Below are 21,016 nucleotides of genomic sequence, written 5' to 3'. Positions count from 1 at the left end.
TGCATGGTTTGTACAATTTTTTTTCTGGTGTTTTTTTTAAGAATGGAAATATTTTCTCTAGAAAATAGCTAAAAATGCAGAATCATATCTTTTCATCTTTATGAAAAAGAAATCTGTATTCTGATTTTTATTTTTTAATTGCCAAATACAGGTATCAAATAGGAGGATTTTTTTACTTGCAGAGTCACTTTTTAGACTATGTAAATCATCTTCAGGCAGGCCAGACTCAAAAAAATCTTGCAGGAATATTAGTGTGGGAGTTTTTGTTCAGGAACCTAAAAAGCATTTGCTCTCCCCCTACTTTGCCCTCTAACTATCTGTAAAGAATTGCTGCATCTTAGGGGAAGTTACACCTGGGTGCACTGATGCAAATTTATTTTTTTATAAGTAGTAGGTACTGTTAGCAGGAGGCAGGAGCATGAAACAGGTATTTGTTTATCTGCATACCTTGAGAACCTTAAGATTTGGTTGACTTTAACAGAGTAACTGCTTAGAAAGTGAAGTGTCAGCGTGTCTGCTAACATGGAGAGTTTTACTGTGTTTCACGCAGACTGGCATAGTAGGTTATACTTCGAAGTGTGCTACTATTTAAAGAACATACTGGCATAAGTATAGTGAAATAGTAAGTTTCGGACAAATACCGTGAAGTAGTTTATGAAGTTGCTGGGAAAGTGCCATTTAAAAGGAAATATGCACCTATTTCTCCCTCAAGTACTGTATCTTACAGGGCATGTCTCTGCTAGCTCAGCACTTTAACTAAGCTATTTTGTTCAGGTGTGACTTGAAAAGAGATGATTAGGATATTGTGTACTATAAAACCAAATTCCAAGTATCTCTAGTTCTAGAGATAGGAGATATCTAGAGATATCTAGAAATTTGTAAACTTACAGATGCAGAATAGTTTCTTTGTTTACTGGGACTTTTCAATTAATGTGTTGGAGTCTGCTAGCATGGAATTTTCATTTTAAGAACGAGCTTTTCTATCCTGGATAACGATATGTCATAAATACCTAGAATCCTTGAGAAGATTCGCCGCCGGCCCCCCCCCCCCCCCCCCCCCCCCCCCCCCGGCCCCAGCTTCTGGTGTTGATAATAAAAATGACTTCCAACTTGATAATTTCTGGAAGTTGTTCAGGTTCGAAAACCTCTAAGGATGGGAGGTTCTGCATCTGCTGCCTCCCTTAGCAGCCTGTTTAGTGCTTTACCGCTCTCCTAGTAAATAATTGTTTTGTCATATCCAGTTTGAATTTCCCTTGCTGCAACTTATGACTGTTGACTCCTGTCCTTTTGCTCTGCATCTGTAAGATTAGTCTGGCTGTCTTTTTCTCTTTTTCTTTTCTTTTTTTTTTTCTTTTAAGTAACCCTTCACATGAACTAGTGGAAGACTGCGGTTAAGTCTGACCTAGTGGAAGACTGCAGTTAGGTCTCTCCCCTTTGTCTTCTCTCCTTTGCTTTATAAAACAAGACAGGGGAGTTGGAAGATTTAAGTTTTTAAAGCTAAATAGAAGGCTTTTGGGTTTTTACTTATAGATGAGATGTTCTTCCTTCCTGCAACACTTTCTTCCCTTTTAATTTGTAACTATGATGTGCTCAGAGTCCTTACTGCTAAAAAGATACTGCACTAATATTCATATGTCATGGTATCTGCATATTTACGCTAAAATTAATAACAGTGACATAGCCGATCATATTCTTATTTGGTCTCAGATTTAACATTTAAAGGGAAATGAATAAAATATGTCTATATTAGGATTTTTAAAAACTTTTCAGACCAGGAGATAACTGAAGAGAGTTATAATGTAATATTTACAGCCTTATTGCTGAAAAACCTGATTGCCCTGCTGTTTTTAGTTACTCTAAATGACAATTTGTTTCATGTTGTTACCAAAGATGTACCAGCTATATGTCAAGTGGAAGAATATAGGTTTGTGTTTAATTCATTTAAGATAATGTCAAATATGCTGTAGCAAATACTACATGCCTTTGCAGACAACCAAAAAAGCTGGGATGTTTTGTGTACTAGAGGGAAAATATGAAATAACTTTAAGAACTCCAATAGTATATGGTAGTATGTCTGGTTTTGATTGTTCATGCTTGTGGTCTGAATGCATGATTATCTGACATCAGTTAAACTAATTTCTTTGTTGCTTTGAATTTTAGCGATAAACTTCTGTTTAGTCATAAATATAATTATTGCTGTTAGAAGTAATTTCCTTCACAGGACAGTGTTGGTTTGTTATGACAAAATAATGTTAATGTTGCATGCATACTAGTTTATGTTTAAAAATTGAGTTTAATGTTGTAAATCCAAATATACACGAATTATCTTTACTGTAATGGTAATTAACTAATTACAACTGAGACTTTGCACAGGATTTTCTGTAATGGTAGGGTAGTCGCGTGTGTATAGAAATACACAAACTTCTGCTAGTTCACAGCTTCTTTTTATCAAAAGCTTTGCCTTCAAGGTGACATTCTTTACATCTACTAAGGTCCAGATTCACCTTGATGTTTCAACTTATTTTTCTATCTATCCTGTAGTCTCGGTAGGCTGCCTCTTTTTACGGAGAGCTACCTCTCCTTTACCCTAGGCTTTCTTTTATACACTGATTCAGGTGGAATTGTGGAAGTACCTTTTCTGAAAGAAGCCTTGCATATCTTTTGTTGTTCTGGGTTTAATTTTATTAGTGGATTCTTCCCTGTCTCAGGCAGAGAAGGCACTTTAGAAAGCTGCCTGCACAGCTGCCTTGAAAGTGAGCTCTAATACATTGAGTGAAGTATTGGGCAGGCTCAAGGGACAGTTTCATTTCTCCACCCTACTGCAGAGGAAGAACCTGCCCCTCAAAATGTTGTGGCAGACTGGAAAAATCTTTGGTTTCAACATTTGAGTATGTAAATTCTTGTGGGTGTAGGAGTAAATAGAATTGAATTATTCAAAATGATACTTTTATTTCTGTTTTATATTGTTACCGAAGATGTACCATATGTATCTCAAGTGGGAGAGTGTAGGATTGAGTTTAATTAATTTAAGATAATGTCAGTATTAGTATGTGAAAATATTAACTGGTATATGTTTAGGGAGAGTTGTTCAATCTGTACATATAAATAATCTGTGGCTTTTAAAAAGCTTTCTCCTTTTTTTTTCTCCATTTTACTGAGCCTGTGTAGTGGATTTATAACGAAAACAGTGGAAATTTGATGTGCATAATCAAGGAGCAAGTAAGTGAATGTATCTAGCCATGTGTACTAGCAGTTTGACATGAAGGGCCTTGTAAAACATAGGTTCAAAATTAATAATAAGAAAACCCCAAATGCAACAAAACTGATGTTAAACTTCATTGTGATAGAGGTTTTTTCATATGCTTCAAAAGAAGACTGATTAGATTCTGAATATGTGACCTGGAAACTTACAGGGCGTAACAAAACACGTTTGCATGTGAAAATGAAAAAGGAAGCTAAAGAAGGTGGTAGAGGATAGGGCTGCTAATTTGCATATGAATTGAATAACCCATAACATACTACCCTACTAAATATATGGTCTGATGGCCTGTTTTAATCTCATGTTGTTTTTTCCGCAGGTGGCTACAGTGTCAATGGAGGATCTGGGGAAAATACTTATGGTCGGAAGTCGTTGGGGCAAGAGCTGAGAGTTAACAATGTGACCAATCCTGATTTTACCAGTGTTCCGCATGGGAATCGTGCTTTAGCCACAAAAGACATGAGGAAATCACAGGGTAAGGATACCACAGATTTTGAGGAAAATAGGATCTCTTGGAAACCTCTCTTGTCTTCAGAATATGAAAAGAAGTTCACTATGATTAGATAATCTATATGGATTTTATTTTTTGTGAGATATGATTAGATGATGTTGATGGAAACTGTCATCTTGTATTTACTGTTCCCTGCATTGAGACTTCCTCCATAGGTTGGGCAGATCTCTAGACTACATGGCTTATGCTATCAATCTTTCCATTTCCTTTAAATAGCTTTTGAACCCTTATTCAGGTTAGCAAAATTTGGCAAAGAGATCAAGGGCTCCAAGAAGGAGAATTTGCTCTTAGATTTGTTGAAAATTGATGCCTGAGTCAAAAAATGTTAATTAATGAGTCCCTAGTGCGGGAAAACCTTCAACAGTGAGCTCAACCGTTATCTGTTCTCACTGGCCTGCAGGTCAACTAGTCATCACATCATACCAGCTGATTAGTCAGTAGATGTGTACTCCTGAACCAGCCACAATTCGTGCTCCCTCTTGCTCAGCTGAGGATTAGAGGCCAGGGAGGAACTGGAGGCATCATGAGAATGTCAGCAAGGTCTTGGGAGATGCAGCGAGAGGAAGTCTGGAGTTGCAAGAGGGTGCAAGAATGCTGGGCATGTGGTTTTGGAAAAAAGGCTTCACTTTTTCCACTATCTGGGTTTAAGTCATAGTTTTTAAAAAAAGAAAAAGTAGTTACTCCAAGGACTTTTGAATGAAAATAGAAACTTTGTTATGACTAAGCACTGTCATTTATTGCATCACTTAGTATAAATGGTAGTTGAGCCACTGACAAAAACTGTGACTGCTTTATGCCAAGCACATTATAAACATATGAGGACATGGTGTTTCTCCTCAGGGATTTATATTTTGGAGGAGACAAAAGGTGAAAGAAGAGTGTTCAGTGTGCTTTCTGGGTGGAAGGACTGAGGTGCAAGTGGTGACATGACTTGCAAAAGCCTCATCTTTGGAATGGGTTAAACTCAGAGTATATAATCCTATTCTGGTCTCTTGATATAAAAATTATTCAGTCCTTTTAGTGTCTTAAATTATGTCTATGTAGAGGAAACAGAATTATCTAATAGAGAACTGTGTAAATAATACTTCTGGTAGTGGGCTTGTGCATGAATTTACTATTAGTTAGTACTGGCGTAAAATTCAGACTGTTCTCCTAGCACCTCTTCAATCCTTAAAATGTTAGGAACTATGATTTCAGATGACTGAAGTCTCTGCCTATGACTTGTATGCTTCTGTACGTATTCTGTCCTCTAGATGTTAGATTTCAAGAGTTTCTCCTTTTTAACTGGGCTGTCTTTGTGATTGTTGTAGGTTTCAGCAAGTCATTTTGATTTTTCATATCTTCAAAATACAGTGGAATTATGTTGCAATAGGATCTTATTTTTAAAATTCATTTATACTGTTTGTTAGTGTGTGCATTAAGCAATTTTTAAAATGTTGTCTTCTGTGTGTGAGTTAACATGTGGCTGAGACCTTGCTGATTTTTCACAAAGTGGAAGTCATACAGGTGTTCATTAACTAGTGCTTTGATTAGTATAGCTTCAGTCATGTTCTTGGTTAGCTTATTTTTTTTTAGGTTATGATTATAGCTCAACATACAGCTAACACTTACTCTCTTAGGGAGTAATGCCAATGTTCGTCAGATATTAACTGAATAAAAACAAAGCTGCTTTTAGTAGAGAGTTTTGAACAGTATGTCTTATTCTAGCAGCAGTTAAATGTGTGTCTCACACCAGTAATCTTGGTGGTAGTAGTTTTATTTATACAGTTCTGGGTTTAGGATTTTTTTTGTCTGTAGAACAGAAAAACCATGTTTCAAAATAAATTACAGTTTTCCATGAAGAGATTGCAAACAAAAAGATGAATGCAGAGAAGACAACACTAAAAAGTTGCAAGTTGTGGATTTAATTAATTCAAGGCTTCTACTTCTGTTGACTTTTAATCTAACACTGAAGACTCAACCAACATTTTTAGGGACAGGAGTGGGGAATTTTTTAGGAATCTTGCAAATATCTGGAATATCTTTATAAAAAGTTATTTAGTAAAAATAATTTTCAGTGTTTTCCAAACCACTGCATCCTGGTTTGCCCTTCAAGAGCAGTACCTAGTGACCTAACCCAGCTGTGCTGGTGTAGCTTCCCATGCGCTTGCTTGCTGAGCGGCCGAGATCGGTGCAACTGGGAGTGACTGAAGAGAAGTGATGTGTACTGTGTGTTCCTGGTCCAGGTTAGTGTTAGTAGAGTGTAGCTTTAGGAATATTGTAGAATAGACTTTTCTCCTTCTTATGAGGCACATCTATTGTCTTGGAAAGGACTGTATTATGGGGTGGCCAATGCACTGACTTACTCAAGGACAGATTCAAATTGCTGTTTTGAGAGGCTTTATATGTAGACAGTCTAATAGTGAAATAAGTGTATGTAGATTTGGTTCAGCTTAAGCTTTCGAGATATATTCAATAACATAGAACACAGTACTTTCCTAGCAGAAGAGGTTTCATGTGGAATTATTCATGAATAGCAGTTGCACTTTTTATTTTGTGTACAGTAGTCTGTGTTAATTTCCATTGTAACCAAGCTTTAAAAGAACTTTCATTCTTGTTTGCGTATGTTTTGTTTCCAAACTATTCCATTTGAACTTTCAAAAATTTTTTTCCCTTGGTCTGGTGGCCTTCTACTACTGCCCAGGTTTTAAAGAAAATGGTAGACATGGTACACCCCTGGGCAGGCTGCATTCTTCTTGGTAGTCCTTTTCTTTCTTCTCCAGGGCTGATCAAATTTTTTGGGTGGGTAATTATGCTAGGTCCATCTTTCTGAAGTTTGGCTATGTATTGACCATTGGCAGGCAAGCCTTGGACTACAGCTGCTAGCTCAACTCTGGGCAGAAATACAAGGAGATCTTCAGATGCAAGTGATCATCTAGCAGAGAGATCTAGCAGATATGCTTCAGAAGGTGTCTTTGCTGATCGTGATTCCTTGTATGTTTCTCACCAGACACGTAGCTTTTTGTCCACTGCTGAAGACTGTGGTTTCCAGATAAAGTGAGGGAAAAGAATCTTAATTTTTCCTAAATGGATATGTATGCCTTAGTCCTCTGTAAAATCAGTAACATCTTAAAAGATGCCTGTCAGATAACATCTCAACATGTCTTGTGTAGTTGTGCTAGCTAGGAACAAAATGTAGATTTGATCCTTCAGACTCTTATTTCTATTTTAATGTTTGCTAAGCCTGCCTAATCCTTCAGAATGTCAGGTGTCTTCAAAATTAATTGCTTAAACTGATGCCTGGCAAGAAACAGATTATCAAAGCCTATTTTATTCATATTCTCTTTTAAAATTCAAAAAATAAAGACATGAAAATAAGGTTGAGAATATTGACTATAATACAGAAGACATGCTCTCCTGTAGATGATGCCATGACTTACAAGAGTTACTGGCTTGTGGGTGGGTTCATAGGATTTTGTAATACACAAGGACACAAAGGTTTTTTCTTAAATTTCTTTATTACAAGTTACTACAAATTACCACTAGTAAAGCAAGTGTATACTTTAATTATTTATATGCACACCTATATATATTATTCAAAGTCTTACCGGTACAGCACTTGCCAAACTTCTCCCAGGAGTGTGGCCAGTTGATGACAGGCAAAGTGTCACTTCAAAGACGATCTGCATCATGGAGCCTGGAGTCAGTCAGGCGTCCCCAGTGAGGGTCCGGTCTGTCCAGGAGATCTCACGTAGCAAGTCTTCGCAGGGGCAGCTCTTGGAGAGAAGCTCCATTTTGGGTAGAAAGTGAGTTGTTTTCATATTGTTGGGAGACATAAGGGGGCATAGGACACAACCACTTGGAGCCACCAGTAGCTTTTACTAACTACTGTTTTTCAGCTGGAACAGCCAATAGATGATGCTGTATTCTATTTTCTCAGACCAATGTTGGCTTTCCCAGTCTGTTTTTCCAGCTGGAGCAGCCAATAGCTGTTGCGGATTCCTGCTTTTGCAGGATGCTTTCCTCCATTACAGTCTATTTTTCACCTTTCCAGACAATAAATTTGTTGTTGCACTTTCTTGGTTTTGCATTTATCAAGGGTATCTCGGGATGTCTCAGGTTCTTAGGTACCCAGCTGCCCTTCAAGGGGATGCTCCAGGCTCCCAGGCCAGGTTCTCAGGCTTGCAGTTCCCAGGCTGGCAGACATCATCTTCTGTCAGTATTTTCCCATTTTAACCTTCCCATTATAACCAGGTTGCCTTTATGGCTGCTCCCATCAAATGTCTGATGTGTAACATACCAGAGAAAAAAGCTGTCTGTAGTTGTCTTGGGTGCTCTCAAAAGAGTTATGGTGACTAAGAAAACCTTACAATGTTCATGAATCCTCTAATTTTAATCATTGTGAAACATGTAATGTTAAACTTTTCAAAAGAAACTCTGTTTCCTTTTTTCAAATGAGGGATATTAATTATTCATATAAATTAATTGTAATCGGTAACTAAATCAGGTAAACTGAGTTGTGACCTTTACTGGTATCGATAGTGCTATTGGTCAACTTAAATGAAATGTTTTCTTAGGAAACATTCTCCTGTATTATGGTCCACTTAAATCAATAGCCACTGCACCTCTGCACAGTGTATATTTTCTTCCTCAATAGAGGAAGATTAGATCTGTTTTCCTTTTCAAAGCAGAACCCTGCTAGCTATCTGAGGACTACTCATAATCTTTCTTTTGTGCCAAAATGATAGAGGAAATCTTGTTTCTTGGTAGTTGCTTGAGCTTAAATCTGGTTCTTTGCTTCAAGAAGCAGCTTGTTTTTTGCACAAGGTTTTCTTTAAATATTATTTGTTAGAATTATTTTTGTTTATATATTCAGTCAGAAGTCTGATTTAACCTTGCCATGCCCATGCCCCCCCCCCCCTTTTTTTTTTCTGTTCCCGTTATGTAGAAGGGAACTAAATCCAGGTTTTTGTGTAGAAGTAAAACAGTTTTGCTTAGTTCTGAATGAGTTCTGTCCAGGTACTGGGCTGTCCACTAGACAAAATGAAATATTTTGGTAGCTAAATTAGATTTTACATTTCATTTTCCTCATATTAGCTTTAAAACAAATCAGGATTTATTTTTTTACTTTTTTCTTGAAATACTATTATGACTTATTGAGTCCACAAATACACATTTCAGCCAATACAGGTAGTATTGAGCAAATGCTGTAGAGAAAAGAAATAATTACCTTTTCTTTTTCAGAGCGATCGTTGTCTTATTCTGACGAGTCTCGACTGTCAAATCTTCTTCGGAGGATTACTCGGGAAGACGACAGAGACCGAAGACTGGCTACTGTAAAGCAATTGAAAGAATTCATTCAGCAACCAGAAAACAAACTGGTTAGTAATTTTTACTTTTCCATCGCACTGGAGTATTTCTCGTTTTATAAAACTGTCTTGTTAAAAATCTGAGTATTGGGATATGTCTGAGAGGAGTATCTTATATACAGGGAGGAATTTCCTTCCATAACAAAGGAAAATGTATTTCTGGATTGCCTGTCCTTTTTCCGGCATTGAGGAAATTTTTCATTGCTTGATTACTTATGACATATTGCCTTAAAGCAAACTACTGAATGCGTGAGCTGTAGGAATAAATATGGCATGCGTGTGGGTTTTTTTTTGACTGGTCTTGGCAATATCCTCTGGATCCTTCAGCAAGGAAATAGAGGAAAAGGAAGTGAACCATGTTGTTGTCTTGTTCAAGAACTGTTTCTGTATTTTAAATTAAAAATATGCAGATATTTATACAGTCTTGTGAAAAGCTCATCTTAGAGTTACTCAGCTTTCTAGCTGAATACCTTTGTATGTGGATTCCCATTTATGGAAAGAGAACAAATAAATCTTTGTTTTCATTACATCTTTGGGCTTTTTAATGGGTTGCTGAACTCTCTAATATCCTCAAGTGTTTCTTAAGGATTTGGGGGTGGGGCAAGGAAGTATCCCACTGTGGGTATATGTTTCTAATATTACTTATTTTAAAGAGAAGTATTAAGAGTATTTTGTCTGACATCTACCCCACCGTTTTCGAGATCTTAGGAGTTCTCCAAGTATTGAAAAAGCAGGACGTGATGGTTTAATACTCTGCCATTCATTTATAGGCAGTGCAGTGATATTTCAGTTGTGGGTCTTGTGTCTGTCCATATTTACAAGGAGTTGGTTCATTCTCTCATTATATGTTAATTAACCAGTGGTAATTGTGCTCTTTTCCAAAAGGCGCGTGACACTGAGACTTTTCTATTCTGTGCACCTAGGTATAAGCAGACCATGTGCAAGGCTAACTAATATTTCAGCTTTCCTCTGAAGCAAAATCCTTGTTAATACAAGGTTTTGGGGAGTAAATGCTTTCCACAGTTATTCAGTGGTTGTTTTTTTAATTACTTCCATTATTCTCAATGCATTCCCCCCCCCCTTTTTTTTGTAACTGCATTTTATTTAGGTTTATTGGTATCTCAGAACATATTGGAATTGCCATTCTAATATCTAACATAATGTCAGTGGTGACAAACTTTGGACTTGATAGTGGTCAGAACATTAACAGTTTGTCACTGAGGAATTTTTCTTTAAACTTCTCCCAGCTCGCTAATGAGAACAAGATCAGACGTCAAGTGATATCCACGATGTCAATCCTAAAACTTCATAATGGACAGTGTTTAACCTAGCACTGGGTCCTGCAGTTCTTGGCACTATTAAGTGTAGTTTAACAGAGTTCTTTTCTTTTTCAGGGTTGAAATGTGTGTTCAACAAAGTAAAGCAGTAAAAGTCACTAGGCAGTGGCATTGTCATGTAATGGCACCATGCTCCAGCTTCTAAATTGTATAGATGCCTTCTCCTGTCTCTTTTGTAGCCTCTTTTGCAGATACCTTTTTAAATTTTTTGCAGGCACATTGTTAAAATGTCTTTGTGAGTTCTGAGGGGCCAAGCATGTGGACCTCTCTCCTTCACCCCCCCGCCCCAAAAGAATGGTGGTGTTCAAAACTTAACAACAAAAACTAGAGAACATGCACTGTGTTAAAGATTAATGTCTTTCTGAAGAAAAGAGAACAAACGTTTTTATTAACTGGTCAAGAAAACTTCTTGTTAATATCTTATACAGTTGCAGCTAATGTGTGACTTTGTAACTCAGCTCACTAATGTGTTTTTGTTTTTGTTTTTTTTGGGGTTTTTTTTCGTTGGTTTTTTTTTTTTTTTTTTTTCTTTTCAGTGCATGTTAGGAAAACAAGTATTTCTGGTTATGTTTACTGAGAAGCACAGGTTCATCAATAATGTTTCATCCCCCAAAATAGTACTCTGTTTCTCTGAAAGTCAGGATTGCCTAAGGAGAAATTTTAATATTTCAGATTGTATTAGCTGATCAATTAAATACTCTGCTGATAGAGTTGATTATTAGTATAGGAGACTAGGTCTTCAGTAGACGCTACTGATGAGCTGTATGGTGAGTCTTACATTTGTGATGTAACATTACCAGCAAGAACTAAACTTAGAACAAACCTTGATAGCAGGCTGCCAGTGTATTTTTGTGGCTACTGTAAATAAATATGAAATATAACAAGTAGGATAATATTGCAGTATTGCTTAATATAGTTCATGCTAGTCTGCAGTGGCCGTGGAAAGCATAATAGCATTCTATTAGCAAACAGAATTGGCAGTGGTGTTTTTAATGTGGGTGTAAACGGGACCTTGTTTGCAGAAGTTATTGTGCCATTATTATACATATGCCTTTTATGTATCTTATACTATAGGTACTAGTTAAACAACTGGATAATATCCTGACTGCCATTCATGATGTACTCAATGAAAGGTAAGCTGGAAAAACTAAGCAGTTTGAAGGCTTTAAAGAGGAAAAATAATGTCAGTGTTAGGTTTAGATTTCAGTATCGAAATGGGGGAGAGTTAAGACTCTTAGGCATATCAACAATACTGTTAGACTGTCTAGAGTACACTTCACACACAGAGAATGTGAATGCACAACTGTGGCTTTTATGTTGTAGGTAATATGAAGTCTGTCTTAGCTATGTTTAATCACCTGGGTGTAGTAGTGTGCTGCTGTGGTTATCTAGTTTGCAAATTGAACTTTTTTACAACCTGATTTAATTCATTTACATGCAATTAAGAGTATATATAGAGGGAGGTCAGGTGTGTGCGGGCTTTTTGGTGTTTAGTTCAGTGTTATTAGCCAAAGTCAGCTGTATGTTAAGAATTTTCTTCCTTGGATCGTGTGTTGCGAGTAGAACAGCCTATTTATTGCATACTTCTATTAAAGTTGATTTATTTCATAGACTCAGATTATTAATTTTTATTTTAGCTTCATCACTGCTGCCATTAAGTGGGAGGGAAGCAGGTTCATTCACGCATATATTTTTCTGTTTTAGAAAATGTTTCAATTTGTTCGTGGTTTCTTCTGTTATGCTCTCATGTCTGGAGATTCCACATTTATATTTTTTTCTCCCCAAAAATACAGTAGCAAATTGCTTCAAGAACTAAGACAGGAAGGAGCTTGCTGTCTTGGCCTTCTTTGTGCTTCTCTGAGCTACGAGGCTGAGAAGATCTTTAAATGGATTTTTAGCAAATTCAGCTCATCCACAAAAGATGAAGTTAAACTTCTTTATTTGTGTGCAACCTACAAAGCACTAGAGACTGTAGGAGAAAAGAAAGCCTTTTCATCTTTAATGCAGGTAAGACTACAAGTTAAAACAGGATTATTAATGATTTTTCCAGTGCAATGCTTGAATCAACTTTTTAAACTGAAGTGAACAGTAAGTAACGCTATGTTGACATAATAAGTAAATATAATTACAACTGGGAGGGAACTTTCTGACTGAATGGGATTCTTCGATTACATTAGAAAGGAATGTCAAGTCTTTGTAGGATGATATATATTTTGATGCGACTTTTTAGTATATATTGCATATCCAAGAGGAGGAATCTTGTTGAGACCAAAAAGAGAACTCAAGTGGAATGGTACAGAAAATCCAACCTGTTGATTGCTTTGTGCTACCTCTTATTTACAATTTTTAACTTGAATTGTAATTAGATCTGAGAGGGAGTAGGATGTATGCAGACAAATCTGGTCCCCTGGTTCAAGTTTTAGGGTCTGTTATATTGGGTGTAGAACAACTATGTCCAGGTCTGTGCTGCAATTTAATATTTATTTTACAGAGCCAAAAAGCTTCAGCAGGAGAAACAGGGACTTAGAACAACTAGTTGTTCTATGGCTAAAGAATTAAAGAAAACAGTGTCCCCAAGCCTTGAACCTGGGTCTACCATATTTCAAGCAAATGCCCACTTGAAATGATTATTTTCATGCAGTATACATGATGCTTTTTACATTCTTCCTTCCTGCAGAAGGAGTATTGAGATGTTTCTGTTATTTGAATCAAAGTAGTTTGCTAAAATGTGTTCAGCACTGAATAAATCTCTGTGTCTAATATTGCAACTTTTTCACATGTTGTTTTCATGAAGTGAAATGTCTAGTGGCTTTGCTTTACTTTTTAGCTTGTAATGACCAGCCTGCAGTCCATTCTAGAAAATGTGGATACACCAGAGTTACTGTGCAAATGTGTCAAGTGCATCCTTTTGGTGTCCCGATGCTACCCACACATTTTCAGCACCAATTTTAGGGTAAGCTTACTTTGTCCTCTGTATTTTCTTTCTCGCATAGAAATGTTGGTGCAGCAAAGTGGGTAATTAACCTTTTTTCAAAATTGCTTTCCAGGACACAGTGGACATACTGGTTGGATGGCATATAGATCACACTCAGAAACCTTCATTGACGCAACAGGTGTCTGGTGAGTTTGACCAAAGAGTCACTGATGTAGTCCGCTCTGGCTTGCAGATGATGTGGGTTTACGTACACAAGTCTGGTCCTACTGACATGGAAGTTGACGTAAAACCAAAATGAGTTTCTCGCTACGTAACAAGAGACTTTGCTCCTAATCTTTTAGTAAATTAACGTTTGCCATTTTATGCTATATCTGGAAAAATAGTCAGGCACATTTAAACATCAATTGTTTTGTGTAACTTTTTAACAATTTTTAATAGTTTTATAGATCTTAATATAGTCTCTGTGGAAGAATATATTTTCTGCTATGTACTTCTAGAAAAATCTTTGTGGTGAAGACACTGTACTGGCATTTAAGAAACTGGGAAACTTCTTCCTAGAGCTATAGCAGTTGTCTTGGCATTATTCACAGCAAGTCTGTTATGTTTTCTGTGTTACAGTCCTAGATTCAATCCTTAATGTTTAACTGCTGTGGGGCAGGACTGAACCTTAAAATGAATTTGTCAAAGGGGCAAAGAAGGGCAATACAATTTATATTTAGTTTTAAAACAACTTATGTTAGAATTTTCATGCAGATGACCTTCTCTTACCTTAGAAACTTTTACCTCACCAATATGCAACTAAAACTTAATTTTCCTATGTTACCTTATTCCCCTGTTCAATTGTCCTGGTATTTTTATACAGGATGGCTGCAGAGCTTGGAGCCCTTTTGGGTGGCTGATCTTACTTTTTCTACCACACTCTTGGGTCAGTTTTTAGAAGATATGGAAGCTTATGCTGAGGTAAACAAGACTTTATGGTGTATACCAGAGTTAACTGTTGTGGATTTCTTAATAAAGTCACAGCTGTGATTCTTATTGATGTATTACATTTGTAGAGAATAAAATTATATGGTTTTCCTGGGGAAAAGAGGATCAAATTACAAAGTATACTTAAAGGCATGTACAATGACAGTTCTACACGAATCCTCATGAACTACTTAAATTGTATCATAGCCAGGCTTTCAGCCATTGTTGATTGAGAATATCATGTTATAATAAAAATAAAAGCAATTAACCAAACAGGAATGCCTTCATTTTTAAAAAGCTGCAATGAAGACATTTCACAGTCTTTCCTTGGTATTTGCTCTAATTGTCCAACTTCAGAGTTTTTCAAAAGTAGTGACTACTGGGGGAGAAGAATTCTTAATGCTTCTGTAGATTAATGGTAAATGTCTTTTTTCTTTAAATGAAGTAACAGATCATATTGTGCAGGAAATAATGATAATGATAATAATACCAGCAGGAACTGATAGAAAACTAAAGTGTATTCATTTAACATGCTTTGTTTTGACTTTGTAATCTTTGGTTAGTTAACAGGGTGTAGAGTTTATCTGACGCTGTCATTAAAGGAAGAGTTTTGGTTTGGGGGGAGTGTTGTCTTTTTCTTAAAGTATATGTGCTTGTATATGTGTATATATATATATATGCTTATAATTAGATTATGCTATATTATATATGTTAACATGCAGATCCTATAGGTGAAATTGTACTTCCAGCATAATCTGTTTCACTGAAAGTAGAATAAATAATTTGATTTTGTTAGTGTACTTACATGTACACCAAGGCTTCTGATGGTACAGCTTTAAGAGTTAGGATTCAGAGACCTCTTTGGCGGTGTCAAGCTCACAGAAACCTGTGCTGCTGTGACTGTAGGCACACGGCTGAAAGTGATTAGTCAGTGCAGTAAGTCGCTGCTTATCAACTTGTCTGCTGAACTGGACGACGTGTGTATTCTTAGTCACGGAAGAGTTTTAAGATAACATGCGTGAACTTAAATCATGGAGGAGGTGGTTCCAGCTAGTGTGTTTTTATCTCACAGTGGGGTAGACCGAGGCTATATCTATACTAATGAGATCAGCACTTCTGGGAATGTTCCCAGGCACTGATGCCAGCTGGCATGAAGTAGCCTGCTAGTAAACTCATGGCCTCCAGATCAAGGTAGCTGCATGTAAACAGTGTGATGGGAATGGCCACTCGAACGTCCTGACTCCGATTTGTGGAAGGGAATTGTTTGGGAGAGCAGTAAAAGTGTGCAGGCAACTGTTGTACCAGTGCAGCAATATGGATGATCATGTTCCAGGGGCCAGGAACATCGTAAGCCACTGTTTTAATTTACAAGATGTAGTCTGAGCATTCTATTACAGTGGCTAAACAAATGAGCAGCGTCTCATTACTGCTCTGTGACTTGCTCATTGTCATTGTGTGCCTATATCGCATCTTCGTATGTTTGTGAAGTCAGGGATATTGGATAAATATATCTATAATTGGATAGTATCTATAATATGCCTGGAAAATAGATAGATAAAGTATTTTCAATCTCATATTTTGATCTTTTATACATGTATTAAAACTGTTAATGATGTGTACTGATATATGACTTCTGTGCTGTAGGACCTCAGCCATGTGGCTTCTGGGGAATCGGTAGATGAAGATATTCCTCCTCCTTCAGTATCGCTACCGAAACTGGCTGCACTTCTTCGGGTTTTCAGTACTGTGGTGAGGAGTATTGGGGAACGCTTCAGCCCAATTAGAGGACCACCAATTACGGAAGCATATGTAACTGATGTAAGAAATCAGGTTTTTCTTTTTGTTTTTCTTTGTTGCTGACAGGATTTATCACTATATAATGGTGCTATTCACTGAGTTTATTTAGGTTTTGTGGATTTTACATGAATATCTATATGCTCATCTTAGAGCAAATGTATTTTCTTGAAAGAAATACAGTACAAGAATTTTATTAAACATTAAGGTATAGATTCTGGTAGTGACCCAGGGGAGTCGTGTATACCAGAAACTAACTTTTTTAGGCATTTTAACTTCATGCAGCTAGGTTTATGCTTGTGTTATCTGTCTTTGTAACCATAATGTTACCATTCATTCAGATTGCTATGATGCTATAAAAACTGAATTCAAATTATAAGTTCAATTTTACAAAATGTAGGGTTTTTTTATCCATGCTGAAATTGTATCTATCAAATCTGATAGCAAAGTCCTTTTGTTCTAAAGTATAGTATAGAATGGTGTAAACTCAGAATAAATATTATATAATATGCTAAATAGCTGCTATACTGCTGTAAAAGGAACTGTAGAGGGTGTGAATGATTTAAAAAAAAAAAAAAAAAAATTACCTGCAGTCAAAATCTTGTTGTTGCTGCATGAGCTGCACAACTGGAACTTATGCCTTTGCAGAGTTCTGCGAAGGATGAAACTTCTCGGATAAATAAGTTTATGGATTTCCCAATTAAAGCCAAGACAGTTATGTAACTTGTGTCTTAATCTGCAGAGGATTCTTGTGACAAGAGCTCAAGAAAAGAAAACTAGTCTGTCTTTTACAAGAGGAGTTCTCTTGACATCAGTTGGAACTGAACAGAATTCTGAATAATGAATTTAAGTTTTCTAGGTCTTTGCAGGCTTTTAACTGGGTAGGAAACCAGACAACTGAAGGTTTCTTTTTTCTTATACTTCTGAAGTGTAATACCATGGTGGGCATTATTCAGGATAGTGTATTGACAGGATTTAGCAAGCTGCAGAGTAGGTGATGGGACAGGATATCAAATGGATGTGAATATAATTAAATAGCATGCAGTCCTTGTCTCTTTTTAATGGAGTTTAATTTAGGCGTGTTTTTAATTTTCCAGGTTCTGTACAGAGTAATGAGATGTGTGACTGCAGCAAACCAAGTATTCTTTTCTGAAGCCGTACTTACAGCTGCCAACGAGTGTGTTGGTGTTTTACTTGGCAGCCTAGATCCAAGTATGACCATACACTGTGACATGGTCATCACGTATGGATTAGATCAGATGGAAAATTGTCAGACTTGTGGCACTGATTATATCATTTCAGTCCTGAATCTGTTGACACTGGTTTGTACATATTCTTCTTATTGCAGTTTTCACATTGGAAAATATTATTTTTTTAAGCAACCTTGCATTTTTGTGTGTGTATTAAATATTTAAAACTCTTCTTGTCCTGATCACGATCAAGAAATTCCTCTTCTAAATGGTTGTATTCTTTTCTGTAAAGCTTATGCTGCTTGCTTGTTGATGCATTTGGCTTGTTGTTAAAGTGGTGTTTAGTTTTAGCCTGAGTGTTTGTGGTTTGAGTTTTTTCTTCTCCCTGTCTGGCTTGACTGTTGGACAGTGCCATTCTCTGGCCTTTGCAGTTGATAATACCACTTGATGAATTTTTAGAGTCTTAGTGCTTAATATGTTTTATTTATCTACTTATGCCATGACCTGGAAAATCGGGCTTCTTCAAAACATAGCTCTTAATGTGTAGGCCACAAACTCTTAAACTCACATCCTTCTAAATTAGTTGTGCAACTTTCTCTCTCAGCTGTGCTGTTAAAGCCTGAAAATAAGTAATTCTCTGAATGTGAATTTAGGAAAGCAACTACAAAATACTTGCATTGCTGGGAAGCTGTTTTTTCTAGATGTAGTGTATACAAGCTAGAAAAACAGTATTTTAATCTTTAATCTATTCTAATGAAAATTAATTCAAGTAGTTAAAGATATTTATAATTTTGTTTTTTATCCCCAGATTGTTGAACAAATAAATACAAAACTGCCATCATCATTTGTAGAGAAACTATTTATACCAGAGTCTAAACTACTTGTTCTTCGTTATCATAAGGAGAAAGAGGTAAGAGTGAGTGACTTCTACAGGTATATTACAACAGCCTTCATGCATTTCCTAGAATATATTTATTAAGCTGTAAAACTTTGTTCATTGTAAATATACTTTTTTATCTAACTATATACCTGTGAAACTTCTGAAAAGGCAGATGTAGCTAGTTCTTGGTTTTGGCACTTAGATTTGATAAGGAATTGGTAACTTGGCCATCATACCAGATAGAGAAGTCCTTAGTTGATGTGGCTTTCATACTGAGCATGTTATGTGGATGATCCAGAAAGTAATTAATAGATTCTGTAAGTAAGTAGTACTGAATTATAGAAAACTGAAGATAGGTATGTGTATCAGACTAGACTATTCATAGATAAAGAAGCATAACTTCGCATTCTACGTTGGTGATTTAATATATCTTATGATTTCATGCTAATCAATTATTACTGTAATTATTTTATGTTCTCAAGGTTGTTGCAGCAGCCCATGCTGTATACCAAGCCGTATTGAGCCTGAAGAACATTCCTGTTTTGGAGACTGCTTACAGGTTGATTCTAGGAGAAATGACTTGTGCTCTAAATAGTCTTCTCTATAGTTTACATCTTCCTGAGGCCTGTTCTGAAATCCAGCATGACTCTTTCAAGAAGCATATATTCAATGTGGATAATGCAAAGTTTGTTGTTATATTTGACCTCAGTGCTCTAAGTACTATTGGAAATGCTAAAAACTCATTAATTGGGGTGAGTAAACACTCTACAGATAGTTTGTGCAATAAGTGTGAAAACACTTTTTTTTACCTAAAATATACCATAATGTATTTCACCAGTAATGCACATATGTATGATTAAAATGATCATATTTGTTTCCTAACTTATGTTATTCCATAACTTCCAGGATTAAAACTTAGGGGAAACAGAATGGGTGGATTGTATCTCTAGTTGGTGCATAACGAAAAACACTTTCTAGGGAAGAGCATCTTATCAGGGTTATTCATGGATTGATACTAAGATCGTCAGTAATTCTTTTTGAAAATCAAGACAGATAAAAGCAGCTTTAGTGTGTCCTCTGGAAGTATATCAGCCATCTGAAAACACTTGTTCCAGATCTTTCCAAATGAAACCATAAACTGCTTTTAACAGGTTGTTAAAAAGGGAAAGAAAATACTTAGAATTAAGGTCAGAAAATTGAGTTAAATTATTTCCCTTGGAAAGAAGCGAAACACAATAATTAATGGTATGGAAACTACACTTAAAATAGATCCTATTTATTATGTTTCTTTGCTTGTGTTGCAATTGTTTTATAGATGTGGGCCCTTTCGCCGACTGTGTTTGCACTACTGAGTAAAAATCTGATGATTGTTCATGGTGACATAGCAGTTCATTTTCCTGCTGTCCAGTATGCAGTACTCTATACATTATATTCACACTGTTCCAGGTATGAAGATTAATAATTCATCAGTATTTTAAGAGGACTAGGATGGACTGATCTGAATAGAATATATTGTTGGAGGGATGAATTTAAATAGGCTGTTAGAATTAAGGCTTTGCCCAAACTTCTCTAATCAGTTTTTACTTTCATTAATTGCAGGGAGTCTGTATTTCAGCCAAGAAAGCATATCCTGGCTTAAAAATTGGCATTTTATTCAAAGACAGATTAGAAGTCTTGTGTTTGAATAGAGATAACTGAGGGAGAACTCTACTGAAAGTAAATAAGGAAAGATTATTTACTATTTTGCTTACTGTGAGATCTAGGAGAGGTAATGAAATGTAAACAACAGACTTAAACACATTTTGGACCTTATTACTACAAAATGTTGTCAAAGTGGGGGGATATACTAGCTTAACTGTTATGCTGTACGTTTCCTGGGTTTGGTGATTTTTTTCACTAAGCAGCTGATACCAGCCGTAGTTGAAACCAAGTTACTGGGCTGCATGGACTGATGTAAAATTGTAGCTTTTTCCTTTTAGGCCAGGGATCAAAATACTTGGGTTTTGAGATAATGTGGTTATTGTATGGGTCTATATTAACTTTTTGCTGCTGGGTTTTTTGGTTGTTTGTTTTTTGTTTGTGTGTGTTTGTTTGTTTTTCCTGCCTCCTGTATATTTGAACGAAGCATCCCTAATCTTGGGGTGATTTTATGTTCCATGTTTTTCCTTGCCTTTTCAGACATGACCACTTCATATCTAGTAGCCTCAGTTCTTCCTCTCCCTCTCTGTTTGATGGAGCCGTTATAAGTACTGTAACCACAGCAACAAAAAAACATTTCTCAATCATACTAAACCTTTTGGGGCTGCTACTTAAGAAGGATAACCTTACTCAAGATACCAGGTAACTAACATTTTCTTATTAATCAGGAGACTTTTTTTTTTTCCTTCCTCAGTAGAATGCCTTAATTCAGAAATCAGGATAACTTTAATCTATAAAACTTGGGGTAAATTTAACCAGTCAAGTATTTCATTATTAATGTTTCAAAAAAGCCAAATACCTGTGGAAAAAGTAGCTGCTCATTTTTATGCATGAAAACTAGAAAAGTTGAAACCATTGTAAGATCTATACAGTAAAAGCAAAGCTATCAAACTTTACTGAAAAAAAGTTTTTGCTCACTGAAAGTGCCCTTTTTCAATAGTTACAATCCTGTATTACCAAAATGCTGTGAAAGCTAAGGACACTTTTAATGTTATGAAACCTTTTGTGTAAAAAATGAATTATGGTATAATACTCATCTGTAACATGAAGTAGTTTAAATTATATTGGAAGATTATCTTTCTGTAACTGTACAGAGTG

General features: G+C 36.2%; 1 protein-coding gene across 4 annotated transcripts in view; it reads left to right on the top strand.

Moving 5' to 3' along the window:
- The window catches only part of SMG1 (SMG1 nonsense mediated mRNA decay associated PI3K related kinase), a 69,984-nt gene that overhangs the window by 10,467 nt on the left and 38,501 nt on the right, over nt 1–21,016 (top strand). For all 4 annotated transcript variants that reach the window (XM_082312922.1, XM_082312920.1, XM_082312923.1 and 1 more), the window contains 13 exons: nt 3,579–3,734; nt 8,994–9,130; nt 11,530–11,588; nt 12,249–12,462; nt 13,283–13,408; nt 13,503–13,575; nt 14,253–14,350; nt 16,001–16,174; nt 17,248–17,472; nt 18,149–18,250; nt 18,703–18,972; nt 19,536–19,666; nt 20,399–20,560. In XM_082312922.1, the coding sequence (XP_082169048.1) occupies nt 3,579–3,734; nt 8,994–9,130; nt 11,530–11,588; nt 12,249–12,462; nt 13,283–13,408; nt 13,503–13,575; nt 14,253–14,350; nt 16,001–16,174; nt 17,248–17,472; nt 18,149–18,250; nt 18,703–18,972; nt 19,536–19,666; nt 20,399–20,560 (1,927 nt within the window). The remainder of the gene's footprint in view (nt 1–3,578; nt 3,735–8,993; nt 9,131–11,529; nt 11,589–12,248; nt 12,463–13,282; nt 13,409–13,502; nt 13,576–14,252; nt 14,351–16,000; nt 16,175–17,247; nt 17,473–18,148; nt 18,251–18,702; nt 18,973–19,535; nt 19,667–20,398; nt 20,561–21,016) is intronic.

The sequence above is a fragment of the Platalea leucorodia genome, assembly GCF_965183815.1.
Source record: "Platalea leucorodia genome assembly, chromosome: 5".
Classification (NCBI taxonomy): Eukaryota; Metazoa; Chordata; class Aves; order Pelecaniformes; family Threskiornithidae; genus Platalea; species Platalea leucorodia.
Note: the sequence above shows the minus strand (reverse complement) of the source record. Positions and strands in the feature narration are given on the sequence as shown.